Source organism: Columba livia, chromosome 1 (assembly GCF_036013475.1).
Source record: "Columba livia isolate bColLiv1 breed racing homer chromosome 1, bColLiv1.pat.W.v2, whole genome shotgun sequence".
Taxonomy (NCBI): Eukaryota; Metazoa; Chordata; class Aves; order Columbiformes; family Columbidae; genus Columba; species Columba livia.
This window is the reverse complement of record NC_088602.1, coordinates 68903717-68927785: the sequence shown is the minus strand read 5'-3', so window position 1 is coordinate 68927785 and position 24069 is coordinate 68903717. Positions and strand designations below refer to the sequence as shown.

General features: G+C 42.4%; 2 protein-coding genes across 8 annotated transcripts in view; one reads left to right on the top strand and one right to left on the bottom strand.

Moving 5' to 3' along the window:
* The window catches only part of CHST10 (carbohydrate sulfotransferase 10), a 19789-nt gene extending 5272 nt beyond the window's left edge, over positions 1 to 14517 (bottom strand). The window contains exons 1-6 of one of the 6 annotated variants that reach the window (XM_065061244.1): positions 14292 to 14429; positions 12714 to 12862; positions 10352 to 10460; positions 8987 to 9121; positions 6092 to 6189; positions 1836 to 2070 (exon numbers count right to left, since the gene is read on the bottom strand). In XM_065061244.1, coding sequence (XP_064917316.1) covers positions 1836 to 2070; positions 6092 to 6189; positions 8987 to 9098 — 445 coding nt within the window. In that variant the 5' untranslated portion in view covers positions 9099 to 9121; positions 10352 to 10460; positions 12714 to 12862; positions 14292 to 14429. Of the gene's footprint in view, positions 1 to 1835; positions 2071 to 6091; positions 6190 to 8986; positions 9122 to 10351; positions 10461 to 12713; positions 12863 to 13735; positions 14107 to 14291 lie in introns of those variants that run through there. The other 5 variants (XM_065061268.1, XM_065061250.1, XM_065061256.1 and 2 more) reach the window with 5 other exon arrangements.
* On the top strand, positions 14098 to 24069 carry LOC110360308 (atherin-like). Of its 2 annotated transcripts, XM_065061295.1 has the most exons (3): positions 14098 to 15116; positions 17630 to 18923; positions 20534 to 24069. In XM_065061295.1, the coding sequence occupies exon 1, from the start codon at positions 14098 to 14100 to the stop codon at positions 15025 to 15027; it is 930 nt and encodes a 309-aa protein (XP_064917367.1). In that variant the 3' UTR covers positions 15028 to 15116; positions 17630 to 18923; positions 20534 to 24069. The 2 variants fall into 2 exon arrangements, with proteins under 2 accessions (XP_064917367.1, XP_064917356.1); XM_065061284.1 differs by having other exon boundaries at positions 17630 to 24069.

Here is a 24069-nt window from a genome sequence, read left to right as displayed (position 1 = left end):
TGCAACAAGAACAGGGTGCTACAAAACAAGCTTAAAGTGAAAGCCTCTACAGCCTTCTCCGTTCCAGAACAGCAGTGAATAATCCACACCACTCAGCTTCTCAGTTTTCTAATTAATTTTTTTGGTACTCTAGGTGACTTCCACATGGACAACAGATGTCAGATTAGACTGCCTCAGAAACTGAAACCTTGCATTCATCCAGCGCAGAGGTTCAGTACAAGCAGTAGCGGAGTTGGTTCCCCCACAGTCCCACAGCTGCGTTTCTCCATCCTGAACCTCCAAATACCACTTAGGTATTTAGATGTAAAGTATTCTGCCTCAAATATCAGTCCTGCCTGCTGAAACTACCCAAAGAGGGGAAAGTTTGGTCAACTGCAGCAGCAGTCTTCATCAGCAGATGCTAGTACACTGGCAGCTCAGGGCAGAAGAGACCAATGTTTATACAGCAACAATTTTCTATCATTTCCCAATATGCCTGAACTAGGAAGCTCAAGGTAAAAGGTTCTCTGCTGGTAAGATATGAGTTATCCTCCGCTCAACACAACCAATACATCCCTGCCTGTCCTAAGCTATTCTTTGCATGTTTTCTCTGTTAAATTCTGATAAGAGCAAGTACTTCTAATGCACTTACATAGTTGCATATTTAGTGCTTTCTTGGAGTGAAGCTTTCATAGGTATTTAAGACACATGCCCATACCTACATGTATGCATCTTTTCTGTTCCTATCCATCTATCAAAGTTGAAACTAATATTGAAGTTTTTAAAGACATACTCCTTGATACAACAGTTTTGCTGAAAGACACATTCCTTTGCCAATTTGTGACTGTTTCCTTCTGGGTGTGCAAACTAGCTTATGCAAGGTAAAGAAAACATAAAAGCACAAGTGCAGCGCTGGCTGTTTGCAAGGTGCTTGTAAGAAAAAGCTGGGTTTACGATATCCAGGTTTTGCCCATGTCTTTGTGAGATACACTACCTGCAAAACCTCAGAAGGACCTCAACTGGCCTGACTATATGTAGCAAATTCACAGCCCTGGTGCACAGACAGGCAAGATCATCTCATGTCAAACAAAGGTGTGTTATGTTAAATACCATCAAGCCAAGTTTACATAGTACAGGCAGCGGTACAATAGAAAACCCTGAGAAAATTAGTTATTTTTCTTGGCATACAAGGCTACTAGAAGAGGATGGTAGGCTACAGATAGACAGGCAGTCTTTACCTTGCAGATTGTTATTCCAACACACTAGTCCTTTTACTCCTCCTTCTTTTACAGTCTTTTATAACATACCTTTGTTGACCAAGCTATTCCCTTGAGCACCTCAAAACCTTCGTAACTCCTTTGATGGCTCACTGACAGCACATACACAAAATTTCAGCAGCAGAGACCAACAGCACCAGCCAAGTTTTAACTAGCTTTATTCACTGCTAAACAAGCCTAGATAAAAGTCAGTGACCTCCAGTCAGGAATTTTACATTACTGTTTCTTAGGGAATTGTGATACCTTGTAATTTACTTATTTAAAATTCTACAAATTAGTTCCACCCCTTCAAAGGTAAAAAAACCTACCTACCACATGCATATAGGTACTCTTTCATGACTCAAATAACTCTCGAACCAAGTAATATTAAGATATATTTTCACAGAAAGAACAGGTGCATTTTCTTTAAAAGAGACGTTTTGAAAGGACTAGAAGCAACTGTGAAGAATGAAAGGCTGAAATTAAGCATCAATGTACAAAAAAAGCAGAAAGAATACATTTTTGTGTTGTCCTTTTTGGACCAATTCTGTTCTTTCCTCCTCCTCAAAAAAACCCATGCACCCACAGCAGAGTAGATACCATTTAAAACGATCAAGACTTTTTTCCACTGAGTGTTGCCCACTTTTGGCGTCTGACAAAACAGGATCTTGTGCTTGTCACACACAAATATTCGGTCCAAGACGAATTTGGAAACTGCAGTGTGAGAAAGATTTCTCAATGCAGTGTCTCTGCAGACATTCCTGAGAAGCTCCAGTCTTTCCATATGAACTAGAGGTTGGCGGATCAGATTTCCAGAAAAAGCTTTTCCAGTTGGCTTTACGAAATGCAGAGGGGAAAGAAAAAAAACAAAAGTGCAAGCATTTAGTTTTCAGATCAAATTCTAAAATATAAAAATTCCCAAACTGTGCATCCTAATTACTCCCAAACTGTGCATCCTAATTACTCTCAGATTCACTATTAAAACATTGCTATGTATTAACTAAGAGTAGCACACAGTTTCACAGTATCACAGTATCACAGTATGTTTGGGATTGGAAGGGACCTCAAAAGATCATCTAGTCCAATCCCCCTGCCAGAGCAGGAACACCTAGGTGAGGTCGCACAGGAACATGTCCAGGCGGGTTTTGAATGTCTCCAGAGAAGGAGACTCCACAACCCCCCTGGGCAGCCTGTTCCAGTGCTCTGGCACCCTCACTGAGAAGAAGTTTCTTCTCAAATTTAAGCGGAACCTCTTGTGTTCCAGCTTGATCCCATTACCCCTTGTCCTATCATTGTTTGCCACCGAGAAGAGCCTGGCTCCATCCTCATGGCACTCACCCTTTATATATTTATAAACATTGATAAGGTCCCCCCTTAGTCTCCTCTTCTCCAAACTAAAGTGACCCAGCTCCCTCAGCCTTTCCTCATAAGGGAGATGCTCCACTCCCTTAATCATCTTTGTTGCCCTACGCTGGACCCTCTCCAGCAGTTCCCTGTCCTTCTTGAACTGAGGGGCCCAGAACTGGACACAATATTCCAGGTGTGGTCTCACCAGGGCGGAGTAGAGGGGAAGGCGGACCTCTCTCGATCTACTAACCACCCCCCTTCTAATACACCCCAGGATGCCATTGGCCTTCCTGGCCACAAGGGCACAGTGCTGACTCATGGTCATCCTGTTGTCCACCAGGACCCCAACGTCCCTTTCCCCTACACTGCTCTCTAATATGTAATTTCTCAACCTATACTGGAACCCAGATGCAGGACTCTACACTTTCCCTTGTTAAATTTCATTAGGTTATTCCCCGCCCAACTCTCCAGCCTGTCCAGGTCTCTGGATGGCAGCACAGCCTTCTGGCGTGTCAGCCACCCCTCCCAGCTTAGTGTCATCAGCAAACTTGCTGATAGTACACTCTATTCCCTCGTCTAAATCGTTAATGAATATATTGAATAATATTGGCCCCAGCACTGACCCCTGAGGCACTCCACTAGATACTGGCCTCCAACTAGACTCCGCACCATTGACTACCACTCTCTGGCTTCTCTCCTTAAGCCAGTTTGCAACCCACCTCACTACTCTATTGTCTAGACCACACCTCCTCAATTTAGCTGTGAGGATGCTGTGGGAGACTGTGTCAAAGGCTTTACTGAAGTCAAGGTAGACCACATCCACCGCTCTGCCATCATCCATCCACCTTGTTACATTCTCATAAAAGGCTATGAGGTTGGTCAAGCATGACTTACCCTTGGTAAAGCCATGCTGACTGCCCCTAATAACCCTCTTATCCTTGATATGCCTTGAGATGGCACCAAGGATTAGCTGTTCCATTACTTTCCCAGGGACAGAGGTGAGACTGACCGGTCTATAATTACCCGGGTCCTTCCTTCATGGGCTGCTGCTGTACAGGTTCGTCCAACTCTTAAGTTATTATTATTATGTAGTAGTAAGAGTTTTTCCATACATCAGTTTAAGTCTGGTGCAGAGCATCAGGGTCTTATCTGTGTGGATGCAACATGCCTTCACTAAATACTGGACCTCCCACAAAGCTTCAATGGCAAGTAAGAAAGCTTCTGAGAGGCTGGGACAGGAATTTCAACAGAAATTAAGCTCTGATGTCCGAGAATATGGGTGTGAAGGATGCTGGCCCATCTGGCTGGCAAAGAAGAATTTAGGATAAAAGCTGTGTTCTTTTGCAACACCTGCAGGCATTCAGAGTGTCCATTTACTAAAGCTACAACAAAATTAAGTGGACAAAAATTCACACAATGAGTATCAGCGCTTACTGTGGCAAATGAAAAAAGGAGGCATGACCTGTTCGACACGTCTCATTTTCCTGAAACTATGACGAAACCCATGACCACTGCTGCCTCATAATTAGTGAGGAGAAAGGAAAAAGGAGCTTATCTGATCAACAGGTGATGAGAAATTTAAAATTTCTACTGACAAATCTTCCCCCTTCAACTAATGATTTCCACAGTTGGCAATCCCCAATATCAATACAGACTAGGGGATGTACTGACTGAGATCAGCACTGCAGAGAAGGACTTGGGGATACAGATGAATGCAAAATTGGATATGTGCCAGCAACATGCGTTCACAGCCCAGAAAGCTGATCATATCCTGGGCTACATCAAAAGGAGCGTGGCCAGCAGGTCGAAGGAGGTGATTCTGCCCCTCTGCTCTGCTCTGGTGAGACCCCACCTGGATTTCTGCATCCAGTTCTGGAGCCCTTGGCACAGGAAAGACACGGACCTGTTAGAGAGGGGCCAGAGGAGGCCACAAAAATGCCCAGAGGGCTGGAACAGCTCTGCTGTGAGGACAGGCTGAGAGAGTTGGGGCTATTCAGCCTGGAGAAGAGAAGGCTCCAGGGAGACCTTATTGCAGCCTTTTAATGCTTACAGGAGGCTTGTAAGACAGATAGAGAAAGACTTTAACAGAGCCTGCAACGACAGGACAAGCAGTAATGGTTTTCAACTAAAAGAGGGTGGGTTTATATTAGATATGAGGAATAAATTCTTCAGTATGAGGGTGGTGAGGCACAGAAACAGGTTGCCCAGAGAAGCTGTGGATACCTCATCACTGGAAGTGTTCACAGACAAGTTGGATGGGGCTTTGAGCAACCTAGTCTAGTGAAAGATGATTCTGTCCATGGCAGGGGGGGGTGAGCTTGATGATCTTCAACAGTCCCTTCCAACCCAAACCATTCTGTGACCCTATGATTTCGGGTACAATGTCCAAGCTACACATGAAAAAAAAGAATTATTTTACTTTTTGTCCCAATCCTCCACAAGGAAAAAAAATCTCCTGTTTTTTCTTTTTGTTGCTCTCTTCCAATATCCCCTGGTCAGAATGTAATCTGAACAGCCTGACAGATTGCTTATCTGTCAAGACAATTCCTTTTGCATGCAACCAGGATTAATATTGTTCTGCATTTCGTGCTGTCAGGAAGTCAAAAGAGAATAGTTTTAGATCCAGAAAACTTATTATCCTCTTCCACACAAGTAAAAGAAGATATTAAAACTAACTACACAGACCTGCCAGTCTTCCACTGAATAAAGTGTTTCTTCCAAGTATTCTGATGATAACTTAAATTTCAGTTTTTTTAAATATGAAAACAAGAAGCATCATGTTTATACAGAAACCTACAGAAACTTCCATGCTGTATCACAAAAATACATAAGGTGACTTACGTAACCAAAAAATTGCCCTTAGCCCACTGTGCAACTAGTCTCAAATTTACATTTGCATTAGGTATTTTCAGAGTTTCCCTGTAAATTAGCAGGTACCACATTTGTTCTGCTCTATTGCTGAAATCACAGAATGACGCTTCTAAAGTATCAGCTGGTATTGAGTACTACTGTGTTCATGTTCTACTTTGGAAAAATAGTGAGATGAGAAGCACAAAGAGCACAAAGCATGAAAAAGAAATGGAGACTGATAAAAAGAATCAGAGAGATTGGGCGGAGAACTAAAAGAATAGACAAGACACAGGCTTGTCCTCAAGCACCATGAACCTGATGGCTATGGCAAGGCAGAATACAAGTAATCAAAACTGGGCCATTATATTAAAAAGGCTAGCAAAACTGACTGTCTTGACTTGATAAAGCAATACTGCAACAATTTTCTCCTCTAAATGGGAACACATTAAGTTGTACCATTCAGATGAAACAAGACAGCAGGTTACTGAAACAAACTAGCTTTGTGAAGCTAAAATGAATTCTGTGGCCCTATCTAAATAGAGCAGTCTGAATAGATAATTCCCATCTAGCAATTTATTTTAACAACAGGAAGCTCTTACTTAGTCTCTTATTTTCTCCCACTCTTTAATACATGTAAGCCTTATCTCAACAGTATGCACCTGGAATTCTTCAGGCCAACGTTTTTCCTCTGGCACATGTACCTCCTCCACTTTAGTCACAGCTGTCAGTACCAATGGCTCTTGCTTGGCACCATAGCCTAAAGGAGGAAGAGAGATAAGAGAATTACAGAAGGTGGGGGGAAGGCAACTATTTTTGCTTTACAACTAACACAACTGAATATCACTTTCTGTATTAAGCTTACAAAACAGTAGGATTTATTTCAAACAGGGAGGAACTAGACAAGACATGAGACAAACCACGAGTGTTTTAAAGGATGTACTCGGTGGGAATTTTGGTTGCAATTTCAGTTGAGTTTTATCAAAGACACATGTCCGTTATCTTTTATTTTGGTCTTTTTTTAAAACAAAACTGTGCAAAGAGACGTAGAAACCAAATATCATGATCGATAGACAATTGAGTATAGCTACCTGGACTTGACAGCAGGAGAATTTTAGTTTTCAATTAATTTCCCAAAGCATGTCCAAATATAAAACTCCTCTCATATTAGTAGACAGGTTTCCTCTGTTGTAAACTCTTAGACATTACCAGAAGAAAAGTGTAATTAAGGACCACCTTTTATTTATTTGGTGCTCTAAGTAAACACCTCTAACCAGCAATAAATACAAAATTGCCTCTCTATTGCAGGATTGATGGCCTTCCTGAGACTCCCAAAATTAAAAAACAATCTCAGCTGATACTCTTTTTCTTTCTTAAGGATTTCAGGGCAGCTAATAGTTTGGGACCAAATTAAAGTATGTAAGGGAAGAAACCTTTGCATCTTTTGCAATTGGTATGCTACAGGAAAACTGAAAAATAACACAAGGCTGTAGCTTTATTTTACATGGTGTGGGAAGATCAAAAATAATTTGACACAGCTCCCCCTAACCACAACACAAAAATAACATGATTTCTCCTTGAAAATTTACTTCCATCCATATCGGACTACTTTTCCCTTCATAGAGTTTCTTCTGTCTTTCTTCGTCTGCATCCACAGTGGCTGATCGGTTTATGGTCCAGAAAATGTGTGTACTCGCATATCCTTTTCTTAAAAGAGTACTCTGTCTACACTGGATTTTAGCAAAGAGCACCTTAAAACTGAAGCAAGTTAAAACTGAAAACAATGTAAGCATCCAAGCAATCAGCTACAGTAAATACTGTTGTGCACAGACTTACCCCATAGTAACCTTCTGTAAAATCAAAGTAAGCTGACTCAGTGCAAGAGCAGTTAAACTATCTTTCAATATCACTGGCTAAAAGCAAGCCTGCAGGTACTACTAGAGATGATGGACAGAAACTTGTTCCTTCTCATTAAGAAGCTCCTATTGCTCAACCACCCGAGACATCAGTAAAAGGCTTAAACAAAAGAACACTGATTCATTGAGCATTTGCTGGTTTTGTTCTAGCTGCTAAGTGCACACACATCCAAATAAGGAAAACTTTTGACAGGCCATATTTTATTAAGTCTAGAAGAGTTCCTCCAGGACTGGCCATCCTGTTGGGGCTTTCTCTAAAATTCTGTTGGTACATTCGCATTATTTCCCTTCATTCGTCCCAGTACAAACACTGGTATCTCCAGCACGTACATACACTTAACCATAGTCATGCCTTTGCAGGACTGGAGCTTAAGAAATTACAAAATCTTCTGCTCACAGAACTATTCAAAGGGGAGGATTCACCATAGGAAAAAAAAAACACAAAACAAAACAAAACAACAAGAGAGAGAAAAATTGGAAAGCCAAGATAATAAAAAGCAAGTAAATGCAAATGGTGTAGTCTAGTATATTTTTTTAAACCCCACATTTTAATTCTCCTGACAAATTCTGGCAGAAAGAACCACTCAAACAATACCTGAGCTGGGAAACAAGAGCTGGCCTAGAATGAAATACTGGAAGATTAAACTACCTAACATAAGATCACCTTATTTGCAGATGTACTAGGGCCCAAAACCAGCTGGGACCAAGGAAAGCTGAGTTAGCCTACAGTTCCCATCTGTAAGACTTGCTGAATAGATCCCCACACAGAGGTATGCTATTTATAAAGGTATACCTAATATATTTATCCACTATCAAGTCCTTGAAACAAATGGCACTTAGTGATGTCAGCGCTTCAAAAGTAACACATTTTTTGCATATCTTTGGAAGATGCAGAAACACACATCTCTGGGGACTGTAAGTCATGTCATCACCTTCAACCTAAACGCTGTGTAGGATGGCTTTGTAACAGCAGCTCCTCTGCAGACAGAAAACTGTAACAGGCTGTGTGGTGTCATCAAATGGCTTAAATTCCTCATCAGCTTAATACCATCTGGGCTACTTAAGCTAAGCAAAAGCCTATAAGCTGTTTGTCAGTCAAAGAGCAGAGGATAAAACTGAATGCAAAAAGCAGGGCAGAGGTGGCTAGGCTAAGTGCATTGCAAATGAAATAAAACTTTCCACAAGTTTTACATAATACTGCAGCCACGGGACAAGCAGTCACATGAGGACAAAAGCTAGTATCATGCAAAATGAAATCTGTAATTCCTTGTGAATTTCCTTTGTCTTTAAACTGGTAATTGTGCTCTGTTGTTCTGCACATGACTTCTAATAGATCAAGATACTGAAACTGAGTGTATTTGAGAAAGTGAACCCCACAAAACAGTACTGCAAAACATGATCCCCTCTGTTCTTAACCTTTTTCTTAAAAAAAACCACTTAATTTTGCAGACTTCTACCAAGAAAAGCAAAAACGACTATCAGCACTGTCACTTCTAGAAATTTAGCTGTTCTGTTCTCAATTCTACTGAAGAAGTGGTAACATGATCAGAACTACTTGCACAGAAAGAGTATTTGTACATATTCAGTTTGTGTGTATTGTGTGTATTCAATTTTCTGTTTCACATCAAATATTGAACTTACCATCTGGGTCTTTAAAAGTCAATGTGATAAACTTGCTAGCAACCATGAACATGAATATCACCCAAAAGCAGGCAGCTAGCAGCAGCCACTGGTGGTGCATGTTGTCAGGCATGAGCCATATAAAGTTGTTGCTTCCTGTTTGAAAGAGGAAAGATTGACACATTAATTTTGTTCCAGTTTAGAAAAATACTTTCCATAACCAAAATGACAAAACTCTAATATGCATGTGTGTCACAAAACATAGCAGTAGATTTCACTTCTTGCTTTCTGGTCCTTTTGGCTGAGTTTTTAATCTGTCTTAAGGTTCAAGCAACGTAACCACCAGCTGCTATCAAAGGGAGGCTTCACTTGTCCTTCACCCCTACATACACATTCCCAGTCCCCTGCTTGCGCTGGTAATAGCACTGCTGGTCTGACTGTTCATGGAGACAGATCAGCAAAATCCACTATTTTTTTAAAGTGTAGCTTATTTTTCAATTTAACTTTGCGAGCCTGCTCACTGTAGGAAAGAGAGAATGAAGAAAGCTGCACTCTCGGTGGTAGCTAGTTAGATCAACCAAGCTGTAACATAAACTAATGTTCTTAGTTATCCCAAGTCAGCTCATGACATGTAACATGGACTCTTCCCTCGCCCAGCCAACGTGAATTATGGGCTGGAAGCTACTGAGCCAGGACACTGGGCTTAACCCGATAAAACACTGAAATATATTAATGTATCTTTTTATCTTGTCACTTTTATTGCCAGCAAAGTATCAACCATAGGTTCTAAAACAGTTTTTTTATTTCCATCATGCTAAGCACTATTCATATAAATAGTAAAAAGGAGTTCCCTTGCAGTAGTGTCTACTACCTGTAGCTGCATCCCTGCAGGTAAGCCTTAAAGACAGGACTAACCCAGGAAGGCAGGAAGGGTTACCCAAAATGTGACCACAGGTTAAATGTGCAAAGAAACCACAGGTACCGACTGAATCCAAGCAGAGTGAGCGTGAGAATGCCACACAGTATTACCAACATATGGTGTCTGCCCTACCTCACACAGCTGGTAAGTTTGTTGGAATGCTCTGAGCACTTCTTTGCTTGATTTTAAAAATTGTAATCCTAATAAATTATTTTTTATGGTTAAAAGTTACAATGCAATATAAGGAAACCAATTACAAAATAAATGTAAGTCCCCAGCCATTAAGAGAAAGGTATAATTTTAAGCTACATCTTTTGCTGAATTTCCAGCCTCTGATGGGCAAGGCACCCAGGGAAGCACTGAGGCAGATACCAAAGATCTGTGAAAGACACACTGCAAAATCTGAGCTTCCATAACTTAAAAACAAAACAACTAAAACCTAACAGCAAATGTCACAGCCTACCTACCAGAACCTGAGACTCCTCAGGCTTGAATATTTATCTCGCAAAAACACAAAGCGCCATTGCCTCAGTTGTTGCTGGAGAGATAAGACACTTGAGGGCCTGAACTCAGGTTCTGGAAAGTTCAAACACAAGTCAGTGCTTCCTCTTGAGGATATAACATAACTTGATATAACGTACCTTGAGAACACTTAAACAAAAAGGCTGTAACACAAAAATCTCATACAATGTGATCCTCTCAACAATCCTGTGACATTTGTGCTTGTAGCCTCCAGAAGAACAAAACACCAAAATCACCCACGTAACTAGCAATAAGAGCAAGCTCAGTCCTAAAGCAGTCACATGTAACTTCAATGAGAGTCACATCTGCGTGGTTTGTGATCACACTTTCTATAGAGCCACTTGAGTGAATTGTCAGGGAATAAGAGACGCACTCACTCCCAGCTAAGATGCCAAAAACATGCTAGTTAATACTTCTAAGCAAACTTTGTGCTAAGTTTTTCAGTTTTACACCAGTATTCCACCTTTTTCATTCCCACGAAGCTTCAATAACAGAAGTGAGCCTGGTTTTGATGTTACTTCAGCGTGTCCATCTGCGACATCAGTACTATTGCTAAAGAGACTGCTAACTTTTCCAACCAGCTTTTGCCTTCCAGCAATGCAAATGTTTCCAGGACGGGTTCTCACTGTAGCTGACAGAAGTGAAATGTCTTCAGGGTATGTCAAAAGCCTGTGCTGGCAGACACGCACTTCAAAACAGATTTGGGACCTTAGGGATATATGTGAAATGGGTGAGAGGAGGAAAAGAATATCTCCAATTAGAAAAACAGAATTCATAATTTTTAGCTGGGATGGCATGTTCAGGCCTATTTTTATTTTCTCAGTGCAGTATTTTTCAGTTTGGCTTCTGAGAGGTCCTCTTTTTCCTTCTTTTATGGTTTCGTTTTTAAGAACTTCTCCTGAAAATGCTGCATTTAGGTAAAAAGATGCATCAACTGTCAGATAATTGCAGGTGCTCTGACCTCCATAAAGCTTATGTTGATTGTTTCCCATTTTTTACTGCAATTTGCTAGCTGCCCACTGAGCATGCAATGTCCAAGATACACTGTTCTTCAACATCAAAAACTGTTGGCCAGGAAGGGCAAATAATACCGTGTGAATTCTAGAGCACTGGCCTCTTTCTACCTCAGTAGTTCGGAATTTTTTGTCATCCTATCATTGCACTCCTGCAAAACTTGCCCTAAGGTTCATGCTGAAAACCACCAGGTCTCAAAGGTCCTCATTTTTCAGTCTGCCACAACATCCATCATCTCCCATTTAGAGCATGAAAATTTACCACCCTTTCTTTCAGACATCACAATAGTTTGGAAAATTTTCAAACTCTCTCAAATGAGAAAAATGCAAAATAGATGTCAGGACACAAACCATAGCAACGATACTTTTACTTTTTAGGTAGCTCTGCTAAAACCATGAGAACCATTCAAAATACAATTTAACCTGTATTCAAGGCAGTAGACTGCCAGAAGCTTGCAGAGAACATTCTGCATGAGGAAAACCTCTTTCTGACCATCAGCTACGGTCTTTTCAGAGACATGACAAATGGTCTGGACCAGACCCTTCTGTCTAACCTAGTACATTTGTTCTACAGAAATAATGATAGAAACAGCCTACAAAATTCGTAGCTTCCCTGCTAGTCTGCCTGCTTTTATCATGGCGATGGATGTACACCATTCAGTAAGGATTATTGATCTATATCCCCTTATGTAATTTATGCATTGGATTTCTAAGAAGTTGTGTTAAACGACACAGGGAGAGCAGTTTCCACGTGCTCTGACCTGAAAAGCAGTTATGGCACACAGGACCCTGCTGCCAGATCCTGTGCTCTAGGGACAGGAAAACAACATTTCAGCCAAAGACACCTACGAGCAGTACACTACTGACCTCAAGAACTGGACTCTGAGACCAGAAAGGGGACAGAATTGCAGTCACATCCCTAAAAACAACCACTATTACCCTTCGGTACATTGAAGCCGAGAGGAAAATATTAAGCAGTTTTGTCTACTCCTTTTTTTCATGCGCACATCAAGTCTGCAACCGTAGTCATAGATGCAAGAGTCCTGTCAGAGTATTTGTCATAATTACAGTGGTTGGCACTGTTACTCACTTCTAGCATCCTAAGCAAAACTACATTTTTATCAGCAGCACGTTACCTATCTCAGGAAGCAGGACGTAACAGGAGTAAATCAACTACTGTACTGACTCAAATACAATGACCAGTAACATTTTTAAAATAACATGTTTATGTTGTTTCCCTTTCTCTAGCTTCTTTAATATTTTTATTATTTTCACATAGGGTAGCCGTACTTACTGTTATCTCTCTGATCTTACTGCATTTCTGTTGCCTCTTCTGTTACTTATTTTCTTGTGAACACACGTACTAGCTTCTGGTTTTTCTCTTTAATAGTTTCTTTCAGCTTCCAAATGTGTCTTTTACTTCTCCTTGCCTAAAACATTTTTCTTTACAAGTAGAAGAAACAAGAAAGCTGTTGAAGGTTTAGTCCCATTTTTCAGGGTGCTCCTTTTCCCTGTTATTGCAATTCTATACTTTTTAGGAGTACAAGATCCCCCAAACACGTCTCGCCATCCATTCCTCTGTGCTTCCCTCCCTAGGCTACTTACCCCAAAGACAAACAGTCACGTAACCCTCAGATCAGCCAGATGCCAATTCTGCATGAGCAAAAATGTGATCACACACAAACCAAAGATCAGGACACAAAGCTTGGCAGGCTTGACCATAGCCTGCAAGTAACATGTTATCTGGAAAAACCACTTTCACTTTGGGGAAGACTGCTGTTCTCCATGCGAACAACAGGACAAAGCGCACATGATTTAAACATTAAAACTCAGTGCACAGTCCCTGCTCTGCAGCCTACGCTTTTTGGACAGGGTCTCCTTGGCAGGATAGTCCCTGCACACATCGTGAATAACAGCAGCACACCCATAGTCTCAAACTACCAACTGCTTGCCCATCAGCACATGACTAATGATGTAATTTGAAATGGAACTGGTAACGAAGCCAAACAACAGCTAGCTGGGATACCTAATCCATTTTCATCAAGGCCTCCTTTGTTTTATCTTAAAAGTTAAGAGAGCCGGACAACTTATTACACTTAAAAGAAAAAATTAATAATGTTGGACTAAAATCTATTACACACTCCTTTGGTAAGTCGTACGCTGCTGCTAAATGTTATAATAGACATTATAACAGGCATTTCTGAAAGCTGGTTCTTTCCAAAAGCTTTCCTCCACCCTGACAGCGTTAACAGGCCTATCGTCTGCTCCTCAAGCCACCGCTGGAGAGCGGAGCGTCCCCTGAACACCACAACTCACCTGTCAGTGGGAAGAAAGCGAGGTAACGGGGCCGCAGCCCCTGCAACTGCCGCGGAACCCACCCCAGGCCGGGAAGAGGACCCTGCCTTCCCACCCCTGTCCCCTGCCAAGCAGGTGCAAGGTCCGACTCCACAGGGCACCCCACGCTCTTTACAGCTGGGAATGGCAGCGGCTCCTCCTTCCCCAGCATCGAGGCTCCCTGAGGGCTCCATGCACTGCTCAAGTGGGGGGTGGGTAAAAACAGAGGGATCCCCTCCAGGAACACGGGACACGGCGGCTGTCTGAGCAGCACGGGCAGCTGAGGCACAGCCCAGCCCCACGGACCCGGGCTGAACTGGCGGCAACTTCCCCCGCTCCAGAGGATGAAGGAGGGCGGGCTGCCCCTGACCCCCGGCAGGCAAAGACAACAAGACGCCCGCAGCGCCCAGCTGGCTTCCCCGCCCGCCCGGCCGGAGCCGCCTCTCCCCGCGGCTGCCTGCCGCCAGGCCTCCCCCCGCAGCCCCGGCTCCGCCCCGGGGTACCGGGCCTCCCTCGCAGCGCCCCTTCCCCGGCTTACCGGCCTTCCAGCGCCGCTCCCCACAGCCTCGCCCCCCCGCGGCGGGGCGCCGCTCCCGCCGGGGGCCGCCTCACTCCGCGGCGCAGCCGGCCCGCTCAGGCGGCCGCGGCGGCAGCTGCTGCTGCTGCATCCTTCCCCGCCCGGCTGCGGGCGGCGGCAGCGGCAACGGCGGCGCTTCCCCGCCCCCGCTCAGCCCCTGCTGCTGCTGCTGCCGCTGCTGCCGCCGCCCGGCCCCGCCGCCGCTGCCTCCATTTCCTCCAGCCGCGGGCAGGCCTCGGCTGCGCCTACAGCCCTGCCGCCGGGAAGGAGACGAAGGCGAAGGCCGCCGCGGAGACGGCTCGGCTCCGAGGAGACGCGGCGCCTGGAGGCGGCAGGGAAGGAGGGATGGATGGAGGGCGGACTGCACTCTCCGCTTAGCCCCGCCTCGCCCCGGCAGGAGCGGGGCGCCTCAGCCGGCGGGCCGGGCACGACCCCCGGCCAGGAGGGCGGCACTGCCGCTGCTGTGACTGGGCCGTCACCTCGTCGTCCAGCCCCACCGCAGGCCCCGGCCGTCCCCCGGTGGCTTGCAGGTCTCCCGGGGCGGCCGGTGCTTCTCGACGCGGCCCGCAGCCAGCGCTCAGCTGGACTCGCGTATCTACACGTGTATGCTTGTTTTGTGGGTTGTTTGTTTGTTTGTTTCGTTGGCTTTTTGCTTTGTTTTGTTTTAACTGCTAAAATATCCTTGATAGTTCTTTAACACTCGTGTTTCCGAAGAAAAAGAAGGTTGAAAATGCGACTTTTCTGTACCTGCAGGATTCCGGTACCCACAAATCTCACCAAAACCAGGTGCTGGATCTGTTTTTAACAGTTATTTAAACAACTTCTTTTGGGGATATGTCGCAGTGTGTGGCTGTAGGGACATGTTATAGTGCTGAGGTGGTGCTTCCTAAACTCAACTCACGATGGTGGAGGAGGGACCTCTGCACAGTGCCTGGAGGAAGGGGTGACACCAGAGCAAAGCCACCCCATTTTACAGCTCATTGAACACTGAGCTGCTGGGGCCACATCTTCCAGTATGATATCAGGTGGTGTAACACAAAAGAATGAGCTTTGTCACCTGACCCTGGAATATGTGCTTCTGTTACCGGACCCAGCACAAAAACTGTCCTGTACGTGTGTCCCCTTGTGTCTGTTCACCAGAATTGATTTGTCTATTGGGAACTGGTAAACTGAGTGGGGAGCACAGGAAAATCCCATCTGTCAAGCAGAGAATCAGAATAAACAGCATCCAACAGACAGTCTTGTTGATCAGTCCAAAGCAGTCACACAGGCATGCTGCATGAGAAGCCCTTGCTTCCAGCCTTCATGTCGTCTTCCATCTCTGCACACATTCTGTCCTTGGAAGAACCCACACAAACATAATTTTGAGCTCAGTGATGGGAGAGATGGGAATCCCAAAGTCCACACGTGGAAGAAGACATGACTGAGAAATCAAAGTGCATTTTTAGATTTGAGGAGTGATCCCTGAATCCCAGGCCAGATTCTCAGGTGTCCACACTACACAGGGTGGGCCCCCTCTGCAGCAGGCTTGCAGCTCATGCTACACAGCCCTTCACTCTGGTTCTCCTGTGAAGTCTTTCGTGGAAAACATAAGGTAAAATTGCCCATTAATGGGATTGTGTGAATAAAGTAAGTACCTACACAACATCCAGTTGAAGTTGATCTGCCACAGAAGAGCTGGACGGTAATAAAGTCATGGCCTAAATCCTAAAGAAGTCTGTGAGGAGTGCAGGGAGGCTTGGTGCAGGATCAAGGTCAACAGTTCAAGACAGGACAAATTCAGAAGAGACAGAATTGTAGCAGAAGTTTCTGTCTCTGTATGTCTGGTTACCAATTAAGGAAAATAATCCAATGGAAGAAGAGTTTAAAATGCTTTCACAGCTAAAAAATATATTGTAAATTTACTAGAGTCCAAATCAAAACTGATACAACCAAATTTAAACTAGTGCCTGTTGTAGAACAAGGGAGAAGAAACACAGGTTAGCAGAGTCAACCTTAACTTAAATCCTCACATTATGTACTTCCCACCCTCTCATTTTATAGTCTGTGTCACTGTGTGGAGCCTGAGTCTGAGGCTCAGTGGCAAATGAGCACATGGAACGTGCATGGTTTGCAATCCTGAGTTGTGGGTAGTCTGACTCTGTGTGTGCATCATTAGATGCCTTATTGAATGACCAAGGGGCTGCACCTCTCCCTGTTGAGGGGGATTTAGTCCCTCTGGTCTGTGCTCTTCCAAACTTGATTATCACTGTGAGCTACGCTGGAGCCTGACCAAGGAAACCTGAGGAAACCCAAGGACGCTGCGGTTGGTATGGACGCTGTGGCCCACCTGTGGAGCAGAGCAGGCTCATCCAAATGTATTAACAATGGTGCCTTCAGTGCTACACTGGTGGCCGGTAGCCAGCAGTGAAGCAGCAGATACATAGACCTCAATGTGAACCAGTGGTGAAAACAGTGATCGGAAACCCAGGTTCTCTGCCTGACTCTCTGCTTTTTGTACCAGCACGTTGGGACACCGCATTCTTGTGCCTCCCTTCCTCTACCTGTGAAGTAGAAATGGTGAGAGCAATAGTTACCTTGTTGGCAAAGCACACAGGAAATCTGTGACTGTCTCTGGTTTGAGTCTTGCGCAGGCTAGAAATTTACTTTTTTCTTCAGGCTTCAGAGTGAATGACCGCAATTGCAGCCACACACAGGTTTATTAATAAGTGGTCTCCGGCTGTGGAACCAATTTCTGCCAGATTATCAAGTTCAGCCCAAGTATTTTAACCTTTCAAGTACATTGTTACTGACATGTATAATAATTAATCCAGTATAAAAGGAACCGATTTTCCAAACTAAGCACAGTTAATAAGCTTTGTTGTCAGTAATTGGGCCTGAAAGTGTCTGATGAAGAATGTGTTGCATAGGCAACTGTACAGTTGGATTATACAGTTGCTAGTTAGTTCAGGCCAACAGGATTCTTGCAAGTAATAATGCTAAACTGTACTGGGGTTTAGTGCTTTAAATAAGCAGCAAAATCAATGTTTGAGTCTGGTTTCTTTTTAATACTAGAGAATTTTTACAATGCCAGAGGAATATAAAGGACAATTGTGCTGGTGAAAAGTCACCCTCCTCTCTCTGGGACATTCTAGTGGCTTCCTCAGAGATATGTCACTGAATCCAATGGAAGTGATACACCCATTTTTCTGTAGGGACATGTGCCTAAACTGGAAAATTTCATCTTCAAAATACATGCAATATTTGTACCATTAATAAAGATTTTATGTCCTAAGTACTCTTGTAAATCTTGATTCCAGGTTTGACACTTCTCCTGGAAGAGCGGCTTGGCCAGTCAGGAGGACCAAGTGTGGCACGGGACACGTGAGCTGCAAAAGCACATTGAAACATTTAAAAAAATTATTGTCTGTCAGTGGCAGGCTGTCTTGACTGCCCTCGGTATGAATTAATACTAAATAGTATTTAAGCTTACCAGAATGTTGAAATGAGCCTCTGTCTTGGACAAGTAATCATCCATACTGCAGTTTGCATTTGAACACATCCAGCCTAATCACACTGAAGACACCCTCATTTTCCTTGACCTTCCAAGCTCATCGTATTCAGCAGAAGCATAAGCTTGCCCATATTGTCAAACTTATGCTATTTTTTTTCCTTTTTGCTGTTATTTCAGGCTTTAATCCAATGCAAATTACTGAGATTAGTCTTGGTAGCACTTTTTGTCGTTCTTTTCCTCCATAAGAGCTGACCTTAAGACAAGTCACCGGTTCAGCATCAAGTACTTGGGAAGAATAAATCTTATTTAAATTGGCAGGAACACAGGCTTTTCCTAGTGCAGTGCCATTATTAGTGAAATCACTGACCTGCTCATGGCTGCATTTCTGAGACATGGCTGGTGACCACAGGAGATCTCTTGTGGGCAAATACCTTACTTTGCAACTGGTCAGACAAGGTATCTCTGGCATGTAATGCATTTTTTCAGGCATGATCTTTATCACCAGATTCTTTCTCTTTCTGGAACCTGAGCAAGCTAGTTTAAATGTGGATCTGGTTGATATAAGATAGAACATATAGAATACCTTGTGTCTTCTACAGTCATTAAGAGACACTGCAGCAGTCACAAAAATCAGGCTGAGGAATGGAGCAATACCAACAGGGATGTACAACCTCATACAGATGCAGGATTTACTACTATGGTGTAAATATTAATTCCTATGAAGTGTTGCCTGTAATATAATACACTAAAGTATTAATATTAATTATTGGATTATTTTTAATATAAAATAACTTGAGCAAGGAGTGACCTGTAATGCGCATGTCTAAAATAACTGGTGTATAGGAAAGACTGAGGTGTATGGAGGGCTTGGGGATGGACTTAGGGCTGATATCTGCCACTAAATCAGACTGGCTGTAGTAGGGGAAAGATCAGATCCATAAGCAGCAGATGAGACTTATTTTCATTTGGAAATTAAATCCACTTTTTATTTCAGGATTGAAACAAGTTTTATCTCACGATAAGTGCCTTGGAAATTGTTAAATCTTTTTACATCATTACATCAGATTGCCTTCTGAGCAGGAGACAAAGTTTAGACTGAGGTAAGCAGGTCATTAGCTGAACCATCTGGTTTACCTTATATTCTTGAGACAGTCTGAGCTGAAAGTTCAAAAGGGAAAACAGCTTTGTGGCATTTATTAATAGCAATGAGCTGAACATGTTGCCAGTCCTGAGCTAGAGTAGCTAAGAACTACATTTAATTATCAAATAAATGTCAATTAAAATTGAACCACATAATTCAAAATTATTTGTATAAGTCATAAAATGAGTGCAGCCAACAAGCAAATAAGTCAATTCTTTAAACAAAAATCAGAAATAACAATTGAGTTTTAAGACCCAGTTATGGATATTGTCCAAAGCAGTGAAATTAAGACAATTCACTGCATCAATTAGTATTCAAAACAAGTTACTTTACTTTAAAGTAACGTGCTACTATTTTTTAACCATCCCCTTTCCCCATGCCCTGAATCATACAGCCGGATTTACCAACTTTAATTTCTCTCTGTGGCTGGCAGAGTCAAACTGGCAAGCAGCTGAGTCTTACATTCTGCTGTTTGATCCACCAAAGGACAAATTAATTTCATGCTATTTCCAGGTGACAAAGTTGCTGTCACACTGCACATACAGTGCTTCTCATTGCATCTGTGACTTAGGCTCCAGTGAGGGCAACCTGCATGTGCCTTTGCTGTGCTGTGCAATATCGGCAACACACAGAGCACCAGACCTGCTCTGGGCACAGATTAAGAAGTAAGGCAGGTTTTAAAGGCTTTTTTTGGTCATTGTTTCTCAAAAGGGAGTATTGGATGGAGGCAGCTGAGCTAAAACTTTACTTTGACAGTGTCTGAGATCACGCTCTCCGATGTTAAAGAAATACGTAAGGACAGTGTGCTAAGCAGAGGACACAATTCCTGACTGATCTGGTACCATCAAGGGTCGGGAGAGCTGTTGTCTTCTGCTTGATTATCACCCTATTAGAAAACTGACCAGTTTGGGGGCAGACAGAAACACCTGGGGGACTAATGAGGAGTGACTTGGGTCATAGGAGTGTGAGAAGAGAAAAAGAGAGGTGGAGGAAGGCACAGGCACAGATCCTGAGTCCCATTTGCTAATGAATGTGGGTAGGATCATCATGTTTTACATTAAGTGGAACAGCTTTCAGAGGGACATTGAGTGACTCAAATAATTTATAATATATTGGTTGGGGCTGACTCTTGGGAGGTGGCAGATGTGGTATCTATCGGGAGGAATTTGAACATTTTTTCCCATATCACAGGAGCCCAATAATTAACTAGGAACAGCACCACTCTTGTGAAGGCAAGAAAAAAATGTATATGCCAGAAGTTCTTGGGGATTTAAGTCTAGAAGGGTATCCTAAAATGACAGGCATCACTCTACATTGCGAACTTCAGGAAGGCAAGTCTGTGAGAGCTGGGACTTAACTTCACAGCCCTTCTTGGCATGTCCTCTCATCCAAGGCAATGCAAGGGCAGCTGTGCTCCAGCCACAGGAGTCACTCCCCATGGCCCCATGCATCCTGCACGGTGCAGCCCCTTCATCTTACCTCAGTGTATGGTCCTCAACCAAGAGTAATTTAATATTTATGTTTGTTTTAAGTGGAAATTAAAAGCCTTTTTTTTTTTTTTTTTCCCAGAATTTTGAGCCCAGCCTGTACTTTCCTTGATTCTTTATTTAAAAAAGAAAAAGAGAAACACAAGTTGGAAATTTCTCATGTTTTCAGGGGATTATTCTGCTGCCTTCTCAAATGTGAGCTGTTAATGATGTTATCGTGTGTGCTTGGCCTGACTGTGCATGTTCACATGCTAAAATATTAAAAGAAAAAAAAGGGCCAGGAACTTCCCCGGTCAACATATAGACAGAAATAGGCATAGAAAGAAATGCTAAGAGGAAGAAATTGGATTGTTTCAAAGAAGTTGGCTTTCAGAGTTGCAACTTAGAGGTCAAGAGGATTCTTTAGCCGCTGAAACTTATGTTGAATTTTCTTGCTGTTGAAAAATCTAGATGTCAGGCCCACAAGATATTCTAGTTTTACCTTGATTTTTTGTGGTCAATTTTTATTTCCTTCAGCTTAATGTTTCCCAGGATATTAGTGCATATCCAGTATTGGGCTGAAACTAAAATCTTGTTCTCACTAAGGTGAGAACACATGCAAGATTGTCTATTTGAAAGGTCCCATTTTTAAAATGAATGTATTTTAACCAGTTATGGCAACCACCACCAAGGAGAGCCCTGAAAATATGAGGGACTGGGTAAATATAGGAAGTTTTATGACACATCTTGCAGCCTCACTACAAGAAAAAGGCTTGAGAGCATGATTTCAACATTTAATATGAAGCTTTGACACCTCTTCAAGTATAACTGATGGTCATCAACCAAATTCTCCGTTTATTCAGCTCACCCTAACAGCAGCTGATGTTTTGGAACTGCGTGTCCACCAACCATTCATCAAACCTTATATCAGGACCAGCCATGACAGATCAACCATGAGAAGCATCATGGCTTCTCCCCAGGAATTTCTTTGTCTAAAAAGAGTGAGAATGATTTTACATCTTCTTGCTATGTATTCAACTTAAATGAAAGAAGGTCAATGAGATGAAATGTCTGTTCACAATCACTCACAAGTATTAGAATACACTCAGTTACAAAGCACACAGTTAAATGAAGAAGTTGCTGTTGATATTGCAATTGGTATTTGATAAATAGCAATATTGAAGGTACCAGTTTTGTACTTCAAACAAATAAAAAGTCATTGTTGTTTAATGTATTAGGCTATGCTTTATATCCATCACTGTAGTGTTCAAAAAAGTATCAGGATCTGTTTTTTTCAGCTGGTGTTGCTCTAAATAGCAAAATCTACAGTTGAGCTCAAAATTATGAAATGAATGAAAAAATAACCAAGCCAAGCAAAGACATGGTTTTCAAATGTGAACTAAGTATTACCATGAAAAGTGGATATTTTAGTGCTCCAGGATACCATCTCGGAGCACAGATCCTGTTGACACTGACTCTGTTCTTAGTTCCTTTATAAATACTGTAGATAACCCAGATCAGCTGTAGTAAGCGTTCCTCCTCTTGCAATCTAATATCATAAATTCTTATTGAATACAATATTTTTTGACCATTCAGAGCCAAACCTTTCCCTTTCTTAGACTGTCAGTTGTTGGTGCAGGGCACTAGGTCCTCTGTTCATCTTCAAGCCCTGCTGACAAGAATCTTACTAAATCACAACTATGTCTTTTTTTAGCATGAGGGACACCCCAGCCCTGCATTTGGAAGCATTGCACCATTTAGGCATGTTTCCCCAGCAACACTGTCTTTATTTTAAGTTGTATCTTCAGGAAAGAAGGAGGCTGCCATGCATCCACCTACTTACGATTCCCTCTAGACATTCGATCCTTTTATTTTTGACATAATTTAACTAGTAAGCTTTCCACAGTTTGAAAAAAAGCACCAGAGCAGTCAGCATGTGCTTTGTTGTAACATCCTTATTTCCTAATTTACATGCAGCTTCCTCAAGCACTCACTTCATTAAGGAAACCATTTAACTGAGCAGTGACTTGTTGATATTATATTAATATTATATTATAAATAAAGCAGATTATTTTGTTCTCCACAAATTACAGCAATAGACTGGGCTTCATTCTCTTGGATGGTGGTAGATTGTGCCTATGGCTGTTGTTGTCTAAGCACATGCCTGTTACAGAATGTATTGGCTCATGTCAATTCTGCTGTTCCCTCAATGATATTGACCGAATTAGAATAGGGAAAATTCATTCTGGCTGTTTTCTCCAAACTGGAGGTGGGGAGGTCTGCTCGATTGCTTCTTTCTTTGTTTTATTGTCACACTGTAGTCAGTTTGAGGTTAACCTCAAGCCAGTGCATGCAGATTTCATCTTATCCATCTCCTTCTTCTGTCAGGAAAAATCCCTTTTCTTCACTAGGATTTTATGACTGAACAAGTGAAGCACATTATTGATTGAGTGGAGAAAACGCCTATTTTTAAGTACTTAAAAATGCTTATTAATAGTAGCTTGATATTGAAGTTACTTCGGCACTACCTTTCAGATTTGCAAGGAAGATCATGTACTGTAGCAGCATCATTGTTACGTGCCAAAAACTCAGCAAATGACTAGAACCTGCCAGGCTACCCTGTAAAGTGAAATGTAACTTTTTAATGTAAACCCAGCTGAAATTGTATGTACAAATATGTTTCTTGGCTAGAACACAGGACATTTAAAAATGTGTTTCGACTGATAGCTTGGATTTTGGAAATATATCTCTAGAATTTGTTTTTGAAATTTTATGATGCATCATGAAGTTTTAATATAGCCTTAATTGGGTTATTTAATGTTGTACTCATATATCTCACTGCATTTCACCATAGATTAATTGGATTTTAATTTTACAGCTGTTAAGGAAGTTTGTTTTCCCTAGGTTTCCCTATGCAGAGACTCAGGCATGGATTCCAGAAATTCTTCTTGAATAATAATTTATTTGGAAGGTATAGCACAGAGCAGCTTGAGCTGCGTACCTCCTGAAAATGGAGAAGAAAACCTTGGACAATTACACCCCCGCAATCCAATCCCCCATGCCCCACACATCTCTCTGGGCCAGTTGCAAAAGCAGAATCGGGGGTCTCCCTCTTCTTCATCGGATCTCTTCGTTTTAATGAGGTGAGCCATCAGTCAAAGTCCTGACCTTCAGTTGCCATTTTGCATCTGCAGCTGAAGAAAAATAAGTTTTGGCAATAACCAAAACATTCTTCTCTTTCTGGTCTTCTTTTAGAGACCATTCTGTTCCTTATCTCCAGGGATGCAGCTTCCCTTGCCTAGTAGCTTGAAGACTCTGAGGCCTTCTTTATTATACTTAGCAAAGCAGAAAGTTCAAAAGTTCACAGCTTGCAGAAGTTATGCTAAGCAAACTTATTTATGCTGAGTTCTATATAAGCATTTTCTAAACAAGTTCTACAAGAACCAGTATACCAAGTGATTCAATAAGCTAAGGCCATTGATTCCCTAACACAGGTCTCCTCACTCTTCCATTGTTATTCTATGATTAGACAGTCTTCTTTAGACACTGTATTGCTGTCCAGGAATATGACAACTTTGTCAACAGAAAGAAGAAGAAAATTTAAATTGCATGCAATTGATTCTCTTGTCCCAGGGCTAT